The sequence below is a fragment of the Trichosurus vulpecula genome, chromosome 4, assembly GCF_011100635.1.
Source record: "Trichosurus vulpecula isolate mTriVul1 chromosome 4, mTriVul1.pri, whole genome shotgun sequence".
In the NCBI taxonomy this organism is placed as follows: domain Eukaryota; kingdom Metazoa; phylum Chordata; class Mammalia; order Diprotodontia; family Phalangeridae; genus Trichosurus; species Trichosurus vulpecula.
In genome coordinates this window covers 124,461,956-124,485,918 of record NC_050576.1, presented here as the reverse complement: position 1 = coordinate 124,485,918, position 23,963 = coordinate 124,461,956, and the positions used below count along the sequence as shown (strand labels likewise).

At 35.7% G+C, this 23,963-nt stretch overlaps 1 protein-coding gene across 2 annotated transcripts in view; it reads left to right on the top strand.

Annotated features, from left to right (window-relative positions):
* Positions 1-23,963, top strand: part of EPRS1 (glutamyl-prolyl-tRNA synthetase 1) — a 67,640-nt gene that overhangs the window by 22,735 nt on the left and 20,942 nt on the right. For both annotated transcript variants that reach the window (XM_036754244.1, XM_036754243.1), the window contains 14 exons: positions 266-376; positions 3,291-3,427; positions 4,215-4,422; positions 5,202-5,314; positions 9,373-9,490; positions 9,839-10,195; positions 14,310-14,552; positions 15,665-15,895; positions 16,346-16,608; positions 19,165-19,216; positions 19,886-20,095; positions 21,710-21,782; positions 23,279-23,358; positions 23,535-23,636. In XM_036754244.1, coding sequence (XP_036610139.1) covers positions 266-376; positions 3,291-3,427; positions 4,215-4,422; positions 5,202-5,314; positions 9,373-9,490; positions 9,839-10,195; positions 14,310-14,552; positions 15,665-15,895; positions 16,346-16,608; positions 19,165-19,216; positions 19,886-20,095; positions 21,710-21,782; positions 23,279-23,358; positions 23,535-23,636 — 2,298 coding nt within the window. The remainder of the gene's footprint in view (positions 1-265; positions 377-3,290; positions 3,428-4,214; positions 4,423-5,201; positions 5,315-9,372; positions 9,491-9,838; positions 10,196-14,309; positions 14,553-15,664; positions 15,896-16,345; positions 16,609-19,164; positions 19,217-19,885; positions 20,096-21,709; positions 21,783-23,278; positions 23,359-23,534; positions 23,637-23,963) is intronic.

Genomic DNA, 23,963 nt, shown 5'->3' with positions numbered 1-23,963 from the left:
TTATTCCAAATCCTACCTACTCCCTTTGCCAAGAAGTTTTTCTTTGAAAGTTAATTTAAACTTTTTGTGGTCTTGGCTTAGATTTTCCTCATTTGTTTGGCATTTACCTGTCAGAAGAGAGTTAGCAGGTAAACAATAGTGTATAAGTGCAGTAACAAAGAAAACCAGTTAATATTCCTGTGTCATGCCTTTTGATTGTGTGACATTTTGTTTTTGACTAGAAGATTTTTAATATAAGGTATTCATTGCTCTTTAATTTTTGAAGGTTATAGACCCTGTGGCTCCTCGATATATTGCTTTACTACAGAAGGAAGTGATCACTGTGAACATACCTGAAGCTCAGGAAGAGATGAAAGAAGTGGCTAAACACCCAAAGGTCACACTATGATTTTGTTAATGTTGTTCTCTCTTAGGAAAGTGGTTGGAGTTTAGAAGGAAGGCATTGTGCCATCGTGCCAATAGTTACTGATGGGAAGTACTTTATGACTAGCATAATTTCTTAAGGTTTGGGGATAAACTAATCAGTACTTTTTTGTACTTATTTCCCTGATTATAATATAAGGGAAATAAGTTGTTCTTATGAAATGTTTAACATCTTGACCATCAACTACTAATATGAAACCACTTCCTAGGATTAAACCCATTAGAAAAAGTTTATTTCATCTGCAAACAAGTCTAGTAGGATAAACTTTATGACTCATAGGATCTCTTCCCCCTCTTAAAATGTAATAATTCTCAGACATGATATTAATTGGTAACCCTTGCTTCCAGCCAAATCTCTGATCTTAAGACCTTTGTCTTTTATCCAGAGCTGTAGAACAAGGGTTCCTAACCTGGGATCCATGAACTCTTTGTTTTTTAATAATTTCATTCCTATAAAATTGGTTTTCTTTGGCATTCTAAGATTTTTGTTTTGTACTTTTAAAAACATTCTAGGAAGGGATCTATAGATTTCACCCAATTGCCAGAGTTGAGTCCTTGACACACAAAAAAGGTTAAGAACTCCCGCTGCAAAGAAACATCCTTATTCATAGAACATCCCTATTTACATGGAGGGTAATCCTCCATGATAATCCTAAGTACTTATTGAGCCTGGTGTCATCCTGATAGATCATGGAATCTGGAGCTAGAAATAACCTCAGCAATCGTTTAGTCCAGGTCTCTCATTTTATAGATAAGAAGGCCCACAGAAGTCACACAGGTAGAAAGCTGCAGAGTTAGCAAGTCATTCAGACTCAGGTCTTCATTATCAAAATTAGTGCTCTTTTCACTATATCTTGCTGATTAAATAGTTCTCTCCACCTTAAATCGTAAAAGTTGATACATTCCCCCTTCTAGACTTTTGGCCAACGTTTGTATTAGATGGTGTCAGAGATCCCTTTCTGCCCTAAATTTGCCATCCTTTGACTCCACTCAAGTAACTCCTAATTTGCTGCTCTACTTAAAAAGTGAGGCCTTGGAGTCTTAGCCAAAAATGGAAGCAACCTCAATTGTGGTTGTGCTGCTGTTCTCTGTAACAGGCTCCTTGACACCCACTTAGGCCGTAGCCCTATTTCTGGTTACTCAGCAAGGCACCATGAGAGTTTAGTACAGTGGTGTCAAAATCAAATGGTGGGCCATATATTGACTTTGAAATCCACAAATTAACATTAAAATTACCAAAATTACCATTAACATAAAATTATCCATGTTGTATTTTAACATTTCACAATTACGTTTTAGTCTGGTTTGGGCTGTACCCTGGAGTTTTGTAGGCAGCAAATTTGACATGGCTTAGTAGCATATAACCTCCCTCTTCATAGTAGAACCATTGGACCATCACTTTGAAGCAAGAATAGTTTCAGATCAAAATATCAAGTATCCAGATTTCATTCTAAATAATCCAAACTTGTTAGTGATTAACAAAAATAATAATAGATTAAAGTGGTAAAGTTAAGTTAACATGGAGTAAAAGATTGTTGGAAAATGCAAGCATCATATATTTAACTATACATGACATTTATCATTGGATTTAAAAAAATAATTTTTTATAGCTGTCTTCTGCTTTTATAATTCTTTCATCTCCAAATTTATCCCATCTTTTCTTCCACCCAGAGAACCATTCCCTGTAACAAAGAGCAATAAAGAAAGAGGAAAAAAAGGAAAAGAACAGTTTTGCAAAATTGATGCTCAACCAACCCATTGCCTGGGTTTGATATCTATTCAGTGTTCCATGACTGTGGCCTAGTGACCTCTTCAGATAAGGGATCAGGGATGCATTTCTTCATATCTGCTCTGGGGCTAAGCTTGGTCATTATAATTACATAATATTCCATTTTGGTTTTTTCTTTTTTTTTGTCATTATTTATAGTGTCATTACTTTTTTTAGAGTTTGAATTTTCAGGCAAAACTTAGTGAATTTTATTTATTCACTTGTTGGGTTATTTTTTTTTTTGACCCTTCTCAGACTTCTACTGTTGGGTGTGTGGTGCCAGATATTGATAACGCTTGTCTGGTTATGGTGGCAGCAACCTGAAGTAGACTTTCTCCACATTCCCCAAGTTCCCAAGATAAATTGTGTTGTCCTAAAGTAGCACCTTGAGCTGAAAATGCAGAATTTTCGTAAAGTCCCTGGGTAGCCACTATCCTTGAAAATTGTGCTGCAAAGGATGCCACACTTTCTTCTAAAGTGGCCTTACTTGTTAGTGCTGCTCCTACCATCACACATTTGTGGTCTCATCTTTTTTTCACTCCTGTGAGAGCAGCAGGGAGCTAGTATGTAGGCAGGTAGCACTTGGTTGACATGGGTAAGAGATTGACTACTTGTAACATGTACTTAAACTATTTGAAAGCTGAAACGAATTTCATTTCAAAAGTGTATGAGAGTAGCAATAAATAACTTTTATAAAATTGTAGCATTTAGACAGTGTTGCAAAGAAGCATAGTTACTGCACAGATTAATTATTTTTCTTTGTAGGATCATAGATTCAAAGCTGGAAGGGACCTTAGAGGTCATAGGATCATAACTTTAGGACTGAAAGGAATCTTGGAGGCTGCTGAGTCCAACTACTTTTTTATAGCTGAGGAAACTGAGGCTTACCATTGAAGTGATTTGTCCAGGTTCACAAGCCAGTGTCTGAGAAAGATTCCTACCCAGGTCTTCTGACTCCAAGTCCTACCCTTTTATCTATATCATACTATCACTTTGTAATAAGATATACATATTTGTACATAATGTATATGATACATGAATTCAGATTTTTACCGGTATAGTTTGTCATACTGATGCTTTTCTATTTCATATGATATAGAATGTTGATGTAGGTCTGAAGTCTGTGTGGTATGGCCCCAAAGTGCTCATTGAAGGTGCCGATGCAGAGACCTTATCAGAGGGTGAGATCGTAACATTTATAAATTGGGGCAACATCATCATCACTAAAATACACAAGTAAGAAATAGTCTTTTGTTCTCAAGTCTTTAAGATATTTCTAAACAATTGCTTCTTATGTGTCTAACCAGTACAGTTAATCTGTTACCTCTGCCCAGTTGTATAAATTGTTAAATATAGGAGTTACTTTGTTTTCTGTTCATTTGCCAGTTTTGCACCACCAAGATATCATAGTTGTTTTTAAATGGGATTATTAATGGAACAAAGTCAACAAAAACATCTTAATGATTTGGTGCTTTTTTATGATCCAGTGTTAATTCTTCATTGCAGTTACAAGTTGGATATTTCCAATACTCTTAAAGTGCTAGTTTCCTTGGTTTAAAATGGTTTATGTCCACATTGCTTCCTGTAATAGGTAGCACCTATAAACTAGGTTTTAGATGTATTAAGTATAAAGGTAGAATTCCCGTAGGGTAGAATTAGGATCAGTGAAAGACAGATTCCAGTTTAATGTGAGGTAGAACTTCTTAACAGATTGTAGAGAGTACTCAGACTTCTGATAAGGGGTTGGACTAAATCTGAGAGATCTTCATTTTCTGAGATTCCATTCTTCTATTGTATTTATGTCTAAACTGAGTTTTATTTATAATCTTAAATCTGAGTTTGTGCTAATAATCACATGCAAATTCCTGATAATAACGAAGAATTTGTATGGGTAGTATATTAATAATTCATGTTAAATTTTCTGATGTCAAATGGCTAAAACTTTTTAATTTACCAAGGTTAAGACAAACATTATGGAGTTTTGATTCATTTTCTTTGAAATATTTTTCCAATTTATATTTAGAAATTCAAATGGAAAAATTGTATCCCTTGATGGGAAGTTGAACTTAGACAACAAGGATTACAAGAAGACCACTAAGATCACCTGGCTTGCAGAGACTGCAGATTCTCCTCTCACTCCAACAGTGTGTGTCACTTATGAGCACCTCATCTCTAAGCCAGTTATTGGAAAAGATGAAGATTTCAAACAGTACATCAACAAGAATAGCAAGGTTGTTTAGAGTAAAGCAATTGTCATTTGGTCCTGCTGCTATCTACACTTTTCTTTGGAAATGTTTATTTTTTTAAAAATGCGATCACTAGTAGTATTTCAGACATTAGAACAAATGTGATATTAAAGTGTAGAGTTGATATTTGATAGGTTATTAGCTGTTGATTTCTGTGATTAGGAATCTGGAAAAGGTTGTTTTTCTCTGCCAATGTTCCATAAGCTAGAACTTAAAAATCACCACTGCCACCCATGCATTATAGGCCACTATTAAACTTTACCTTGTTAAAAGAGTAAAAGTTAGAATTGGTCTATAATTCTTTTCAGTAATCACAATGAAGAAATTATTCTGGCCTCTCATCTTAACAAAACAGACTTTTTGGAAGCAGAAGCTTCGTATCTCTTGAAGGAATTTTCGGTTCCTCCTATTGTTAAGAAACATGGTATTTTATAGCAAATAGTATTTTTTTAATGCTGCAAGAATTAGGTCATATTCTTACTTGAAAGGTTTTTTAAAGTTTTGTCTTATACTCACTTTGCAGAGAAGGTGATTCATTTTTGTTCTCTAAGAAAACCTGTGCCGTATGTTTAAGTTTTTTTAAGGTGAGGGTGGTGGCACAGATTCTGAACAATTTTTTAGGATATGCTGAAGCCATAGGAAATTTTTGAGATACATAAGTTTCACAGATGCTATAGCCATTTATTATATTAAATATGTTCTTGTAGCCTTTCACATGCTCACATTTTGAGAAAATGTGTTTTTCTTTTAAACCATCTTTATAGCAAGAAGAACTAATGTTAGGGGATCCCTGCCTTAAGGATTTGAAGAAAGGAGATATAATACAACTGCAGAGAAGAGGATTTTTTATTTGTGATCAACCCTATGAACCTTTTAGGTAAGCAGATGTGCTTGGTTATCAGAATTATGAGTGTAAATTTTATGTTTTTTCCTAAAGGTAATGTCTTGAATAATATCTTTCAAGCTGGGTAATCATCTAGTAAGTAATTAACAGCTGTTCAGAATTCTAAATTGTCACATTTGTCTTTCTATATTTAGCATTATCAATGGAATTATTTTACATAACATAAAACTTTGGCATTTTAGGGAAACATTTTTAAACTGAATAATTTAAATTTTAAGTGGGCTTTATGTAGTGAAATGGTTAGATTTTTAAGATGCCTTTTATTTTAAATTAAAGTGGTTTTTCTTTTGTGATACCACCTCTTCAATTTCTGCTAAATTTCTTGTATAAAAACTTTAAGAAATAGTGCTAAACAGATATTTAGAATATCTTTTTAAAGTGTTTTTTTTTTTTTTTTTTGAGGGGGGAATTGTTTCTTTCTGGCTGCTTGCAATATTTTCTCCTTGATCTGAGAACTCTGGAATTTGGCTACAACATTCCTAGGAGTTTGGGGGATCTTTTTCAAGAGGTGATCGGTGGATTCTTTCTATTTTACCCTCTGGCTCTGGAATATCAGGGCAGTTTTCCTTGATAATTTCTTGAAAGATGATGTCTAGGCTGTTTTTTTGACCATGGCTTTCAGGTAGTCCAATAATTTTTAAATTGTCTCTCCTGGATCTATTATCCAGGTCAGTGGTTTTTCCAGGGAAGTATTGCACATTGTCCTCCATTTTTTCATTCTTTTGGTTCTGTTTTATAATTTCTTGATTTCTCATAAAGTCACTAACTTCCACTTGCTCCATTCTAATTTTTAAGGGAGTATTTTCTTCAGTGGTCTTTTGGACCTCTTTTTCCATTTGGCTAATTTAAGGCATTCTTCTTCTCACTGGCTTCTTGGAGCTCTTTTGCCATTTGGGTTAGTCTGTTTTTTAAGGGGTTATTTTCTTAAGTATTTTGGGTCTTCTTTAGCAAGTCATTGACTTGTTTTTCATGATTTTCTTGCGTTACTCTCATTTCTCTTCCCAAGTTTTCCTCTTACTTCTCTTACTTGATTTTCCAAATCCTTTTTGAGCTCTTCCATGGCCTGAGCCCAATTCATATTTTTTTGGAGGCTTTTGATTTAGGCTCTTTGACTTTGTTGACTTCTTCTGGCCGTATGTTTTGATCTTCTTTGTCACCAAAGAAAGATTCTGTAGTCTGAGTCCTTTTATACTGCCTGCTCATTTTCCAAGCCAATTACTTGACTTTTGAACTCTTTGTCAGGGTAAGACTGCTTTCAGAGTGGAGGGTGCTTTGTCCCAAATTTCAGGGGTTTTGCGCTGCTGTTTTCAGAGCTATTTCTAGTCTGAAGTGGTATGATACCCCTCTCCTGGCCTATGCTCTATACTCTGGTCAGTGAGTACAAGTGCTCCTTTCTGCCGTGTAATTACCAAGAGGACTCCTTCTCCACAGCTGCCACAAAGCTCTGCCACCCCAGCGCTCCTCCTCCCCTAAGAAACAGCAAGCTGGACTGGGACCTAGATCCAAGCAGGGCAAGGCCAAGAATGCTTGAAAGTCCTCTATTTCATTGAAAATTCATATTTTGCCATGAAGTATTACACTCAGTTTTGCTGAGTAGGTGATTTTTGGTTTTAATCCTAGCTCCTTTGACCTTCAGATTTTCATATTCCAAGCCCTTCAATCCCTTAACGTAGAAGATGCTAAATCTTGTGTTATCCTGATTGTGTTTCCACAATCCCGTTCTGATCAGCTGCTTGATTCCCCCACCGTCTGTGGGCCTGGAGCTCCAGAAATAGCTGCCACTGCTGCAGCCACCTCCACCCCCCTGGGTCTGGGGGCCAGACCATGTACTTGTCTCACCCAGATCCAGCAGTTTTCCCACTGACCTGCTCTGTTGTCTTTGTGGATTTAGAAGTCTGGAAACTACAGCTCAGTGATTCAGTGCCCTTAGGCCTGGTCTGTCCTGGCACAGCCCATGACGGGCTATGCTCCAATCTCAGCATGGTGCAATAGACCCTTCCCAGTGACCATCTGGGCCATTTTGGGCTGGAGACTTGTTTCACCTTGTCATTTTGTGGGTTCTGTAACTTTAGAATTTGTTTAGATTCATTTTTTACAGGTATTTAGAGGGATTTGGGGGAGAGCTCAAGCGAGTCCCTGTTTTCACACTGCCATCTTCTATAGACTATCTTTAAGAGATGAATAACAGTTGCATTGGATTGTGAGAGTTTCATTAGAATATGATATACAATGTTTTTCACCAATTCTTAGTAGTTTACTCTCACCCCGTCTCTATCAAGAAGTCAAAACTTGGTCCTTAAAGTATATTTAATCATTTTCATTGTCTGACAAAAGATATCCTTTGCCCTTGAGCAAAAAAAAAAGTGTTTTTATTATAACAGCATTTGGAATAGAGCTCCTCCTTTTATGTGTCTTTTGTCCTTTTTGTCCTGACTTCATTTATTTTTTCCTTCATTCATTTATTGTGAGGCAGTCGGAGTTAAGTGACTTGCCCAGGGTCACATAGCTAGTAAGTATCAAGCATCTGAGACAAGATTTGAACTCAGGTCCTCCTGACCTCTATTCACTGTGGCATCTAGCCACCTCAACTTTACTTTAAAGTCTTACTTTATCAATTGACAAAGCATCAATTTTAAATTTGATGATAACCCAGAGACTGAGGAAGTAATATGTTGCTTAATTTTTTTTTTTTACATTTTTTCCTGGCTGATTTTTCCTTGTCTTTGACAACCCTTAAGATGGAGTGCACACTCTGTTGCTCTATCTCCACCTGATGCACACCTGCCATTTTTACACATTTTCCCTGATTGAGAAGGTTGAGCCTCCATAGTTTTATGTCATCCAGGATAATAGATCAAACAAACTATTGTTACAGGGAAAGAGTTTATTGGGAGAAACAAGTCTTCCAAGTGAGATGAAAAGTTAAGAGGAAATGGCAGTAGACATAAAGCTTTCAGGATCAGCACTTTGGTGGGAAAATTATGTGACAGGATGAGGAACACAAGTGTATTTTTAGGATTTCTGGTAGAATGTATTTTGACTAAGCGATTTATTCTGTGCCTGTGTATAGTACTGCTAATGTCATAGTTAAAGTTAAATATGTATTTTAGCAGTTTTATAATATTCTCTCTTAAATTTTTTCCACATCAATGAAAAATTGAATATAAATAAAAAGTTGATGTGTCATTATTAATTTGCCTTTTTCTGCCTTTTAAATTTTTTTTAAGTAACAAGAATTTCTTTTATTAATCTATTCCTTTTTTTCTTCTCCAGTTAAACAAAAAGCAGAAACAAAAAATCTCAATACATTCCTATATTGTAGAGCAAAACAGATTCCCATTCAAGCTTTATCTAAAAATGCTTTCTTGCCAAATTTAAAGTTTTATCTCTGTTAGATGATGAGTGGCGTGCTTTATCTTTCTTTTCAACTCATAGTTTATCATTGTGCATTGATCAAGAGTTCTGAAGTCTTTCACAGTTGTTTCTTTGTATAAATTATTCTTATTCTGCTTCACACTGCAGCATTTCATAAAGTCTTTATTTCCTTTTAAATTGACCATTTTAGCATTTCTCGTGGTACAAAATAATAATCAGTTGCATTTATGTATCAGTTTGCTTAGCCATTCTCTCGTAGAAAGACATACCCTTAGTTTACAGTTTTGGGCTAGTACAAAAAGAGCTGTTACAAATATTTTTGTACATAGATCCTTTTCATCTTTCTTTGATTTCTTTGGGATGTAGATCCAATGGTGGTGAATAAATGGGTATAAAGTTGGGAGATTCCTAGAAAGTGAGTACAGTAATAAAGTAATCTGCATATAGGTACTTTTGTGAGACTTTTAAAAATCTCTAAGGAGTCATGAAGGTAGTCAAATGAACTATTGTAGCTTGAAGCTTAAAAAGGTTAGTTCTTTGTTTCTGTTTTTAAAATATCATATATTCAATTTATATTTTTCTTTTTAATTTGTATTCAAGGTTTTTTATGGTATTCTTCCCGCCTCCCCCCTTCCCCCATCTACTTTTTATTTTAGTCCCTATAGTTGCAAAGAAGCCCCATGCATTTTGATATACATCCCTGATGGCCATACAAAGGAAATGCCAACATCTGGCTCAAAGGAAAAGACTAAAGCAGGAACAACAAAGAGTGAGGTAAATGTATTCTTTTTGTAGACAACAGAATATAAGCTCCTTGAAGTCCGGACTGTTTTACTTGTCTTAATGTCTCCATCACCTAATACAGTGCCTGGCATATAGTAGGTGCTTAATGAATGCTTATTGATTGATCGATCATGATACTTCATTTTCTTCCTGAAGTAGCTTTTCTCCAGGACCATTTTACAGGGAAAGATCTCTGTTAGCTATGGCTCAATTTTGTTAAAATTAAAACAAAAACCTGGAAAGCCATTTTTGGATGGAAAAGTTGCATTTGTGGGTGTATTTTGAGAGAATTTATCTGCATTCCACATGAACTGAATATTTTTTGTTTTGTCTTTGAAGGTAACTGCTTTGAAAGAAAAGGCTGCATCACCTGTGCATAAGGATCTTGAGATCCCAGAGAATGCTTTAGCCCTTTACAACAGAGTGTCTGCTCAGGGAGATGTTGTACGAGAATTAAAAGCAAAGAAAGCAGCCAAAGAAGATGTAGATGTAGCTGTAAAGCAACTTTTGGCTTTGAAAGCTGAATATAAAGAGCAAACTGGCCAGGAATACAAACCCGGAAATCCTCCAACTGATGTACAAAAGGATTCCTCCATGTCAAAGAGTTCCTTTACTCTAGACAATAAGTCTCTTTATGATCAAGTTGCTGCACAAGGAGAAGTGGTTCGTCAACTCAAAGCTGAAAAGGCCTCAAAGGTAGGCTTAATGAAGTGAATTATGATATTATAAATGCATGAATTAAATCTGCTTACACCACACCAAGACCCTGTAGTGTTAGACCCTGTAGTTCAGACCTGCAAAACCTGTGAGCTGGCTTGGCATAAGTGTCCCGGCCTGCAAGCCTCAGGTTGTGCAGGCCTGCTCTAGCTTAATGTTTAGAAATTTCATTTCTTGCAATTTGTAACACATTATAAAGGCTTATTTCTTTTTTAAATTTCCTTGTCCTTGGGCTTGAGTATGTAGGCCCTGAACTTCAAATTACCACTTCTTACATTAGCCAGTAGATCCCTAGACATCTGTGCTTGAGCTGTATTTCAAGGAATGATACTTCTTGGGAATCCTGGCCCCTCAGCATTAGTCCAGTATTTCCTGTCATTCGGAGTACATTTTGAAGCCATGTTCAACCTTTCCAAAGTTTAGGGGAATTATGCTCTTCTCTGCAAAAGACTAAGGTTTAATACTGCTAAGCATCATTTCCCCAGAGTTAGTTTTAGGTTAAAAACAACTAAATAAGAGCTCTTGAATGCAAAGGTAAGGTGTCACAATTTTCACAGCACAAACACTGCATTTCATAGCTAGAAATCACTGCTTTTATCCTCAAATTTTATCTGTCAAATGAATAGTTTTCTATCTGTTTAAAGCATAGTGAGATTTATATGTTAATCTCCTCTCTAACTTTTTGGTGAACTAGTTTAATATTTAGCGTGACTTTAATAGCCAGTGGAATGTAATTCACCTGTTTCTCTGAGTAGGTAAATGGTTTTTTGTTTTTTGGTTTTTTTGTTTGGTTTGGTTTTTTGTTTTTTTTGGAGGGGGAATGCAGGGCAATTGGGGTTAAGTGACTCACCCAAGGTCACACAGCTTAAGTGTGTCAAGTGGCTGGATTTGAACTCAGGTCCTCCTGACTCCAGGGCTGGTGCTCTACTCACTATGCCACCTAGCTGCCCCATGGTTTTTGTTTAGTGTTTGTGTTTCATATTTCCATAAAAGTCATGGAGAGGTTTATTGGGAGTTCATCTTACTGGTGAAACCTAGACTTCCAAGTTTAGTGGTTGCTACATTTTAAGAAGATAGCTATTTGATGATGTCTCATATTTATATTCTACTGTGGTATTTACAAAGTATTCTCATTAATCCTATACGGGTGGTATAAGCATTACTCATCCTATTTAACAAATAAGTAAAACAGTTATAAGTCAGTAAGTGACAAAGCCACATCTTGCTAGTTCTATTCCCATTATACGATGACACTTTTTAAATAATCATACTGAAGTTCATACCTTGTGATAATTATCTCAGTGAAAATGATAGTAAATAGAATTGTCTACCTGGTAGAGCCATTGTAAACCATTTAATTTAGAGTGGTGATTTCAAGGTGGTAGCACTGCTTTATAAGCACCAAATATCCATTTAATTGTCAGGCTTGGTATTGTATCATACATAAGCTCTTAGATTTTTATCCATATGACTTTATTTAGGCATTTTGTTTCTTGAAAATGTTGTATTTAGTATGATCCCTTTAGGGATAAAATACTTTGATACACAGTTGGACTGGTCAGAGTTTGACATGAGGAGGTTGTTTCAGGATATAACGTATATACTTTGGGGTTTTTTTCCTCTTTTCTGCTTTAGGATCAGATAGGTGATGCTGTGAAAGAGCTTTTAACTGTAAAAGCAGAGTATAAACATAAGACAGGTCAGAATTACAGACCTGGATATCCACCTTCAGTTTCTTGTAGTTAGCTTTCTTTTGCTTCAGCTTTCTCCTCTTCTTGTTCCATAGATGGCAGAACCATTTACAATAAAAGTAGTATAATAAGGTGAGGTAGGCAGAAAAGATCTACAAAGGTGTAATAAATGGCATCAAGCACTAAGATATTCCTTGAGCACAAATTGTGGTCACATTTGACATTAAGTTTTTATGTTATGGTTTGAAGGAGAGGAGGAAAAAGTAAATTTCACTTTAGACATTTTCACTAGTTTAAAGTCTAATTGATGAAATAATGGTGCTTAGAGGTTAAAGTGAAATTCAAAAAGTAGGAGACTACTCATATGCCCATTGACATTTCAGAGTTTTTTTGTGGGGGGAGTTTAGGTCTTGTGAGATCAGTAAGTTTTATTCATTGTTAAAGTGCAGTAATTCATATGCTTTGTGTATAAGTCCATTTTTTTTAAACTAAAAACAAACCTGGTCCTTTGTTTTAAATTCATAGATTCTGCCTTTTATATCTGTTGTCCAAATGCCTTCTCCAAAGTTTCATTTGAACAAAACATAAAACCCTGTGCAGCATCTTTTTTTAGAAAACTGCAGTGTTCTAGTTGATTAACATGTATGAAGCTTTTTTTTTGTGGTTAAAAATATTTTTCTTTCAAAGGAATTTTGGAATGTACAAATATTTTTATTTTAAACCTTTTCTTAATTTCCAATCAATGAAACCCCTCTCGCCTCCTTTAATTTTTCAGTTTTAGAAATTAGGCACAGTTTTTTGTTTTTTGTTTTATGTTCAGTTTTTGTCAAAGATAATCTTTTATGTAATACTGCCTTCTCCTGGTAGTTTGGAGTATAGCTGTGATGGCTGTTAGGAGTTTGGATGTATTTTGTGTTTATATTAAAACAGGCAATGTTTTTATTGGGTATCTTTTTCCTTTATCACAGACTGCTTAGTGTTTTCTGTAAATTCTTCATTATCATTTGCATCAGTTTTATTTACTCCGCATTCTCACTTTTACTGAGGATAATTTCTGAAGTTCCTTCCAGGTCTAATTTATCTGTCTCATACTTCAGCATGTACTTGCATACATATATACATACATACATGTAAATACACATTTACATATATATTAACACTTGTTGGGAGCTTTGTATGTATAGCATTGTGTACTATATAATGTTTAAGCTTAATTAGCAAATTGTTCTTATTTTGAAGTAGGTAGTATAATCATCATCCTCATTTTATTGATGTGGAAACTGAAATGAAAGGTTGCAGCTTGCTCATATTTGCAAAGTGTCTAAATCAGTATTTGACCTCATGTCTCCTAGCTTCAAACCCAGAGCTAGTTCACATACCATACTGCCTTGTATATATGTTGTGCCCACAGTGTCTAGAACACTGTCCTGAATGGTTCAGGGAAGATTTGCAAGAAATGAAGGCTACCACGTGATAAAGGAGTTTTTATTATCCTCAATATTTATTCTGGTAGATTCCTGTTTACTTAGATTTTAAAAAACTAGGAAGTTCAACAGGATTAGCTCCCTAGTCCTTATTCACCTTATCTCTTCCCCTACCACTACACACGCCTTCCTTTACTTTACTTTTAATAGTCATTTGTATCCTATAAAAATCAGGAATTTTAAAAAAATGTGTGAGTATATTATAGCACATGGGTAAGTATAGATTTTATTCAGTTTCCTGTATCACTGCAGCAGTATTCCGTTATCATTATCATTTTATACAGAAAGTTAAATAATGATTGGTATGTATGTATTGTGATGTGTTTGAAATGAATCACAGGATAATCAGGCATGGATGGATTGTCTTTTAGAGATAGAGTGATATCTTCTGAGGGATTTACCTACATTGATGAAATTGAAGAATCATTGAGATAGTAAAAAAAAATATAATGAATAGTTTTGTCTTGTAATGGTATTTTTGTTTTTCAGCAAATTTCTTTGAAAACTGATAATCTGTTTAGGATCCGTATTCCAGTTAATCAGAATATTTAGTTCCCCAATTATTATAAAACTTTATAAAACATTATAAAACAAATACTTTGTTGTATAAGTTATTGCTTTGTCGTGAGTGTTTATTTGTCTTCATTTTCTGCTTATTCAAGGTTCAGTTAGATTACACCCCCCTCAGAGAATGTTTGTTTGAACAATGTCTCATCTATTTCTTTACCATTCATTTTTTGCTTTTACTGAAAAATAGGACCTATTTTAAATGTGCTTTTCTCTGCAGAAAGAGTTAAGAAAATTATTTGATCTTTCTTGACATTTCTCCATTTTCATTCAGCTAATTTTAAAATGTGTATATTTCATTTTTCAAATGTATATACACTGATGATCGACATTTCTCTTTTCCCTTCTCAGGATCAGATAGATTCTGCTGTGAAAATGCTTCTAATTTTAAAGGCAGAATACAAACAAAAGACAGGCCAGGAATACAAACCAGGTGGTCTCCCTTCGGCTTCTCCTCTTTCTACTTCATCTCCTCTTACCCCCTCTGTGCCCCATAGTACATGCTCCAGTTCAGTAGACAGTAAAGCATTCTATAATAAAGTGGCTGAACAAGGAGAAGTGGTCCGGAGACTGAAATCTGAAAAAGCTCCAAAGGTATGTTCATGGTTTGGGCCTTTCGCATATAAGCCAGAAACCACCTTTCACTTTTATTGCTCAGAAGCAGTTTATTTCTTCAGACTCACACCCTGTATTGCAAAAACATCAGGCAAGATAATGTAGTTCCTGTCTCCCACCATTGGTGCTATCCCTTACTAACATTGGGAATGATGAGACTGAATAAAAGGATCTTTAGATTACCACTTGGAAAAAGTTCTAATACCAAAGGGTATGCCATATACATATACAGGGATGCAGTTAAAATCACCAGAATAATCACATCCTGTAGTCCATGCAGTGCCTTAAACATAGGCATTTTAAAAATGCGTGATGGGTTATGTAGTTCATTTGCAACTTTTGAAAGGGGAATTTCTTGCTTTTTAAATTGTGATTGAGCTACAGAATTTTTTCTCCCTACGTGCATCCAAAGGTTATCCAACTACCTAGGAAAACAGTGATAGTTTTTTAAAATGGTCTTCTCTGTACCCTAAATTTTTTTCCTCTTTTTCCCTTTTCCTGGATTTGTGGACCTACATGTGGTGCATCTCCAGATTGGCTTTCAGCATACACAAAACAAGATGTTCGATTTATAGAAATTCAACCTACTTCTTGAATAAATTTGTTCTTGTGAACTGAATATGTATTATACATATGAGTCCTGTTCTTAACTTTGCCTTAGTTTTTTTTCCCTGTACCTTTAGGTCAAATGGTTTAATAACTCTTGCTTGCTTTCAGTGTATCTATGACAGCAAGGTTGTACCATGGCTGAATTTGAATCCAGCCTCAAATACTTACTGCGTGACCCTGGACAAGTCACTTTTAACCTCTTTCAGCCCCAGTTTCATCATTAAGTGGGTACAATAAGGACACCTACTTCAGTGGGTTGTTGTAAGGATTGAGAGAGATACGTAAAGCACTGTGCAGGTCTTAAAGTACTAGCTAGCAATTAAAAATAGGGAAAATACAATTTACAGAATTATTCTCCTGGTTATTTAAGGATTGAAAAGCACACTCATGTTCTCTTCTTGATTAAGTCTCTATGACTTCTATTATTTATCTTCACAATTTTCCCTTTTGTGTATATATGTGTTATTTTTCTTTTGACCCAGGATAAAGTTGACGAAGCTGTAAAACTGTTACTCTCCTTAAAAGCTGAGTATAAAGAAAAAACTGGACAAGAATACAAGCCTAATCAGCCTCCATTTCAGAGTTCAGTTTCAAGTCCAGCCAAAATCATTGAAACCAGTGCTACTGATACACCCGAAGCCAAAGCTCTTTTTGACCAAGTGGCTGCACAAGGAGATGAAGTTCGGAAACTAAAAGCTGAAAAAGTCACCAAGGTCTGTGTTTATATTTTTTCTTATAATCTACTTCTATGTTGTCATAAGTCTTCCTGAAAAGTTCCTTTATTATTATGTTTGTAGAAGTAATAGAGTATATGGTACTAATATGAGTGAAGCAGGAATAGATTCTGTGGAGTAAAATGTGGAGTTTTTTTTTTTTAATTTAGAAAATATATCATACCTTATGAGAGCAAAAGCATGGCATCTTGGTTAGAGAGCTGGGCTAGGAATCAGAAAGACATAACTTTGTTTTGCTCCTGCAGTATTTTGGATCAGACAAGTCTTTCACCTGCTAGCATCTCAGGCAATCTCAGATTGTAAAAAGCAAGTGCCTCACTGGAACTCCCTGGAAGTCACAGATCTGGTCCAATACACAAATGCGTGTGTGTGTGTGTGCGCGTGTATGATTCATATTGGCTTGTATTTTCCTTTTCTATTGTCTCAAAGGATAAAGTAGATGCAGCTGTACAGGAACTCCTTCAGTTGAAGGCACAGTACAAGTCTCTGACAGGAGTGGATTACAAACCAGTTTCTGCCACTGGGACTGAAGACAAGGATAAAAAGAAGAAAGAAAAGGAAAATATATCTGAAAAGCAAAATAAGTCACAGAAACAAAATGACAGTCAAAAGAAAGAATCCTCCAAGGACCATGGTAGTGGGATGTCTTCAGGTGGAGCAGGAGAAGGTCAGGGACCTAAGAAACAAACAAGGTAACACGTGTGTGTGTGTGTGTGTGTGTGTGTGTGTGTGTGTGTGTGTGTGTGTAGCACACACATATATTTAATCCCCACAAAATCTGAGCCAGAAATTTTGGTTGAATCAAACTAGTTTAAAATGTATACAGCTTATTTTGGTCAGTATGAGCTCTTAGATACAAACATAATCTAAGTGCTAAAACCATAGCATGAGTAATTAAGATCTGGTATAAGCAAGAAAGAGGTTTTTGGGGAGAGGAGGGGTGTTTTTTAATAAGGAAGGGTAGGAAGATTTGGAATTTCCTTTTTGAGATAAGGATTTTAAGTTTAAAACTAAGATTATTTAAAAGATGAGAGTTGTGAAGATCCACATTACATTTTAGAGTCTTACATGTTTTATTTATAAACATAGTTCTTGTTTATTATAGTCAGTTAGAATATACTTTTATGAAGAGATTTTCTATATTAGAAGTTTTGAAAGTTGGGAAGATAGCGATTAGCAATATTTAATAGTTTGTACTTAGGGGTATAACATGGAATAAACTGGTTCAGTCATTTTTATGTTATTGTCAAGAACTTAGGTGAACTCTTGAAATAACAGCAGTTTTTAGTTACAGTTTTCCTGTTTGGAGAGAATCTGTCTCTTAAGCAACAAGTGAACTTTTTTCCCTTCCAACTAGAATTCATGATAAATTATCACAATGTCACCCTATTATATTCCTCAAGAAAAAACTAAAAATGTAGAAATAGCTAAGGTATGTTAAAGAATAGTCAAATATGATATATTTTGGTCATACTGATAATAGAAAGTTGCCAGGTGTAAAGAAGTATCCTTTGAATATAAGAGAAATCTATCAGGTTCATGCAGATTTGAAAGAGGTAGGGTACATGTCTTTAGACTTCTGCTAGGTTTCTCTGTCATAGTACCTGCTTCAAGGATTATATCCCTGCAATATACTAAATTTATATAGAGAGAAGAGCAACTAAAGGAATACTCACATACAGTTTTATTAAGGTTTTCATTTGCTAGTTGGCAACAGGACAATCTGATCGGTTTCCATGTCTGATAGGGAGTGACAGCCAGGCTTGGGATTGAGTTCCATCACAAATCAATTATGGCTACCCAGAAGGATCTGTTCTTTTCATCTATTCCAAGCTCTATTCTCGTGCTCTACAGCCTAGTAATACATTTTGGGCTGCCTGCCTATGGGGGATAAACAACATGAGTTTGCCTACCTGCTGGCTTTTTGTACTTTAAAGCTTTTTGAAGAAAGATTTGAACTGACTACTTTTTATAGGGATAGAAAATACAGTTCCTGAGCCAAATATATAGGAATGCAAGCCATTCCCCAATTGAGAAATGGTCAAAGGATATGAACAGTTAGTTTTCAGAGGAAGAAATTAAAGCTATCTATAGGCATATGAAAAAAATGTTCTGGATCACTACTGATTAGAGAAATGCAAATCAAAACAACTCTTAGATACCACATCTCTCCTGTCAGATTGGCTAAAATAACAAAACAGGAGGATGATAAATGCTGGAGAGGATGTGGGAAAATTGGAACATTGTTACGTTGCTGGTGGAGTTGTGAGATGATCCAGCCATTTTGGAGAGTAATTTGGAACTACGCCCAAAGGGCCATAGGAATGTTCATACCCTTTGACCCAGCAATACCACTTCTAGGGTTGTATCCCAAAGAAATCACAAGAGGGAAAGGGACCCATATGTACAAAAATATTTATAGCGGCTCTTTTTGTGTTAGCCAAGAATTGGAAATCAAAGGGATGCCCATCAATTGGGGAATGGCTGAACAAGCTGTGGTATATGAAGGTAATGGAATACTATTGTGCCATAAGAAATGAGGATGATATGGACTTCATAACAACCTGGAAAAAGCTACACGATATAATGCTGAGTGAGTGGAGCAGAGCCAGGAGAACATTGTACACAGCCACAGATATATGGGTTCCGTGAGGACCAACCCTGACAGACTTCGCTCTTCTCAGCAACACAAGGTGCAAGGACAACTCCAAAGGACTCACAACGGAGAATGCTATCTACATCCAGAGAAAGAAGTTTGAATGCAGATTGAGGCACACTTCATGCTCGCCTTTTTTTTTCCTTCTCTTTTGTTTTTGTTTTTGGGTTTTTTTGCAGGGGGGAGGGTTCTGTTTCTTCTTTCTTATGATTCATTCCATTGGTCATAATTCTCCACAACTTGACTAGTGTATAAATTAATTCAATGCGAAGTTATACGTGGTAGTTATATGAGATTCCATGCCGTCTTGGTGAGGGAGGGCGGAGTGAGGGGGCAGGGGGGGAGAAAATCTGGAACTCACAATTATGTAGAACCATGTTTTGTAAACTAAAAATAAAAATAAAATAAAAAAAGATAATAAAAAACATTTAAAAAAAAAAAGAATACAGTTCCTGCTCTGAAGAATTGTAGTTGTCCTTGGTACCAGCTATAACTTGTTCCCTTCTGCTTAAAGCTATTTTTATAGTTTTCCTTAAATACCAACAATAGCATTTTCATTTGGGGATTTGCTTTTGTTTTCCAATTTCTACAGATTGGGGTTAGAAGCAAAAAAAGAAGAAAATCTTGCAGACTGGTTTTCTCAAGTGAGTATATTTCATTTGACTTTAGTATTTATAAACTGAATTGAATATATAATTATGGGCTATCGCACATAATTATAGGGAAAGAAACTTGATTATATTAAATTTAATCTCGGTTCTAACATTGAATTTCATTTTTCAGTGTATTGATCACATCTTTTGAATGAATTATATGTTCTTATTGGTTCTTTTAGATTATATCTAGGACAGGACAGATAGTATAAGTAATTTTTAAATGTTTGTCATGTGATTTTCCACCCTCCATTAAAATCTTATTCTGATATTCATTGGTGTGGGGGTAACCCTGAGTTTTCAAAGGCTAAATCTTCTTTGAGTGATAGGCTGTAGATTTATATTCCAAAAACCAACTTAGCTTATTTCTGAGAGACTCTTGTCACCAGAAAATTTTCCGTAAGTTTTTTGACCTAACAAAAACAATTCACTAAGGCATGGAGGGGTTGTAATTTGCTTAAATGGCTTAAGTGACAGATGATTCATACTGATGAAATCACATCTTCTGAAGATTTCAATTTGATTTAGAGACTTTCATGTAAATTTGGGTTTTATAGTTTGAGGGTCATGCTCTAAACTTATTTTTATTATATTCCATTAATCATTTATTTATTAACTTCATTTAGTTCTTTTGTAATAATGGATTTACATTTTATAAAGGTAATCAAAAAATCAGAAATGATTGAGTACTATGATGTGAGTGGTTGCTATATCCTCCGTCCCTGGTCCTTTTCCATTTGGGAGGCCATTAAAGACTTTTTTGATGCTGAGATCAAGAAACTGGGCGTGGAAAACTGCTACTTCCCCATGTTTGTGTCTCAAAGTGCTTTGGAGAAAGAAAAGACTCACATTGCTGACTTTGCCCCTGAGGTAAGCTGGCTTGTTTGCTTTATTTACATGGTTGTTACTCTTAGAACTCAAAAGATTTGTTTTCACTTATAGTTACTGAGGTTAACTTTTAAAAACCATTTAGTAAAACATTAAAATATATAGGAACTACTTTATATTATGCTAATGTCTTCATGGAAAAATGGAAATTCTACTTTAGTCAAGTTTATCATTTTTAAAAACAGGCAATGTAAATTACTCTTCTTTTAATATTTCAGTGGGATAAGGGTAATTTTACAGATGTTCAGCTGTTAGGTTGAACTATCCTAAATTAAAACTATGGTGGAAGTTCTTTATAATTTGTGCATAATTTTTACTGTAAGGGCTATCCGTCAGAGATGAATTATGTACTGCTACTTCTCAATCTCTTTTGCTGTCTCATCATTTCATAACATACCTCCTAACTGTAGGTTTTCCCCAACGTTTTATCCTGTGCTCTTTTCTATTCTCTCTCTCGTTTGTCTCCATGGCTGAACCTCATCAGCTCCCATGGGTTTTGAGGTCATCTCTATGCTGATAATTCTTAGATCTATATCAAAAAGTCAGCAAGTATTTGTTAAGCTCTCACTGTGTGCTGGGCACTGTGCTAAGGAGTGGGGAGACAAACGCCATTCTTGTCCTCAAGAATCTCAGATCAGTGATTGCCCGTAACTTCTAGGAACAAATATAAATTCCTCTCTTTGATGTGCAGAGCTCTTCAAAACCTGACCCTGGTTTAACCTTTGTAGACCTCTGCACATTACTCCCCTTCAAGTGCTTTATAATCAGCCTGCTGACATAGTCCTTCTGTCATCACGTCATGCCTTTTTGCTGGCTATCCTCTATATTTAAATGCACTCCCTGCTAGTTTCCTTCAAGGCAGTGCAAGCACCACTCTGTGAGGTTTTTTCCTTTTTTCTTTTAAAATTTAGTTCTTTTTTTTTAAATTAACAAATCTATCTGCTCTTCCCCCTCCTCCACTGAAAAAGAAAGAAAAATGTCAAGCAAAGCATATTCCTGCATTGGCTGTGTCCAAAAAAAAGATAGTGTCCCAGAAGGCTTTTGTATATGTCTCAGTTTATTCCTTGAGTCCATTCCTTTTCTGTCATGAGGTGGCTAGCAGGCTTATCATAAGTTGAGGTCTTTTCTGATCCAGCTGTTAATGTTTCACCCCTTCTTCCCTCTAGCACAGTGAGTAGAGCACCGGCCCTGGAGTCAGGTGGACCTGAGTTCAAATTCGGCCTCAGACACTTGACACACTTATTAACTGCGTGATCTTGGGCAAGTCACTTAACCCCAATTGACCTGCCTTCCCCTCTGCAAAAAAAATTGCCTTGTATATATTTTGAAGACTGTGAGCTTCTTAAGAGCAGGGACTTTGTTTTTACCCTTTTTTGTATCCCTAGCACTTGGCACAATACTTGGTAAATAGTGGGTGCTACTTGACTGACATCTATACAACTATCTCTTTACCTTGATCAAATGTAAGCTCTTTGAGGGTAGAGGCTGCTTTACTTTTATCTTTGTATAATTGGTGCCTAGAACATAGTGGGCACTTGATAAATGTTAATTAGTTAATTTCCTGGAGTTTTCAGAGTACAAATTTTGTCTTTGTAGGTTGCTTGGGTTACAAGGTCTGGCAAAACAGAATTGGCAGAACCAATAGCTATTCGCCCCACCAGTGAAACAGGTAAGGAAAGGCCTTGGGATGCTGGACAGTGCCACTATATTAGCTCCAACTCTCTTTCTTTAGTTATTATATTTGTGATAGTTACCAGAAATATAAAGTTTTAGAAAGTTTAATAAAGATGGAACAGGAACTAGTATTCATAAGATAAACTGTCATGTTTCTCCTATTATGAGTACATTACTCCTTAGAAAAGCCTTTTCTCTCACCTTCTGTTGAGAAATGCTAGTCTTTAACACTTTGTATTTAGGAAAATTAAATTAATTTTTAGAATATTTTTAAAACATTTTTTATTCCTTTTTTGTACCATGTGCTTAAAAGTTCTTTACCATTTCCAATCTTTATTAATCGTCTTGGTTATTTCAGATCTGCAGATTCATTAGTTCCCCTGAAGTGATTATCAGTTTGCTTTTTAGGAATGTGAAAGGGGATAGCTACTGCTATTGTTTTCACACTTAGGGAGTTTTGAGTATAACACAATAATAAGTAATATAAAACCTTTGTCAGAATAATTGAGAGAATAGATTCTCTAATCTGATTTTCAGGAGGAGTCTTGCTATTGCGGATTGTGTATAGTAACTGCAAACACAAATTTTAGAAATGTATGCTTTGTTTCATCTTTTGGGACATTTAGTATTTTGTATGGGTCAGTTATTTTACATATGGGAAAATAGTATCAACTATATTGAGCAAAGCACCTAAAATAGCAATTTATATAAAAATTTCTAATTGTTAGCAGTAATAACTAAACATATTGCATAATAGATGGCCAAAAGTTTAGGTGTGTTTATATATCCTTGTTTGTGGGGTCGTGGGAGAGACAATTAAGTGACTTGCCCAGGGTTGCACAGCTAGTAAGTATCTGAGGCTAGATTTGAACTCAGGTCCTCCTGACTGCAGGGCTGGTGCTGTATTCACTGTGCCACCTAGCTGCTCCTATATCCTTTATATACTAAATATAATGCTATACTTTATTAAACCTTTGGCCTGAGCTGTTAGAACAATCATTCTTCTCCCTACTTTAGTTCTCTTCCCTCTTCAATCCATTCTTCATATAGCTGCCAAAGTGATGTTCTTAAAAGTTTGGCTATGTCCCTCCCCTGCCTAGAAAGCTCTGCTACTTCTCTGTTACTTCAAGGATAGACTATAAGCTCTTTTGTTGGGGATTCAAGCCTTTTCAGCTTACCTAATTACTAAGATTTTACTTTCCTTTGCACTGTCTACAAACCAGTTTAATTGGCCTACTTTCTTTTCCATATAAACCACATTGCATCTCCTATCTCCATGCCTTCGTGCCTGTAATGCCTCTCTTCTCTCTTCCGCCTCTTAAAAATCCCTTGGTCCCTTCAGAGCTCAGCTCAATTGCCCCCTCTGAGGAGCCCTGTCCTGATCTTCTCTAGCAACTAGTTTCACTCACCCCCTGGAAATTACTTTGTATGTTTATTTTGTGACCAAAATATTGTTAGATTATTAAGGTTTTTTTTTTTTTTCTATTTTAGTGCTGTATCCTACTTATGCAAAATGGGTCCAGTCACATAGGGATCTGCCAATCAAACTTAATCAGTGGTGCAATGTAGTAGTAAGTACATATCTCTTACTGATTAGTTTTTTTTTTTTTTTTGGCAGGGGGAGATGGAACTATTTTGGATTTTGAGAGTTGTGAAACAAATGCCAAATAAAGTATTGGTCAGTGTAAAATACAAAATTTTCACTAGGTGCCTGAATTTACTGTAAATACATTAACTTCTTTTTCAGCGTTGGGAGTTCAAACATCCACAGCCTTTCCTGCGTACCCGTGAGTTCCTTTGGCAGGAAGGGCACAGTGCTTTTGCTACATATGAAGAAGCTGCAGAAGAGGTATAGGTTTTTTGTGATCTTTTGTGGGTGTGTGTCCTAGCACATTGATGTTCATGTAGTAGGCATTCAGTCAGTACTTGAAAGTAAAACTTTAATTTACCCATAAGTGGCCCAGAAGAGAGATTTTCATGGAATGGTCTAGCCTTTGATTTATACACTACATGTCACCTATACTCTGATACCTCACTGCAGCAAGATGGCAATCCCTGGGCTGTCTGCAAGCACTAGCAGATACTATTGATACTTGAAGGCTAGTAAGGGATTGCCAGTTTAACTAAGTTTGGAGGTTCATCTCCAGAAGGACGGGAAACCTTTTCGCCCTAAAAC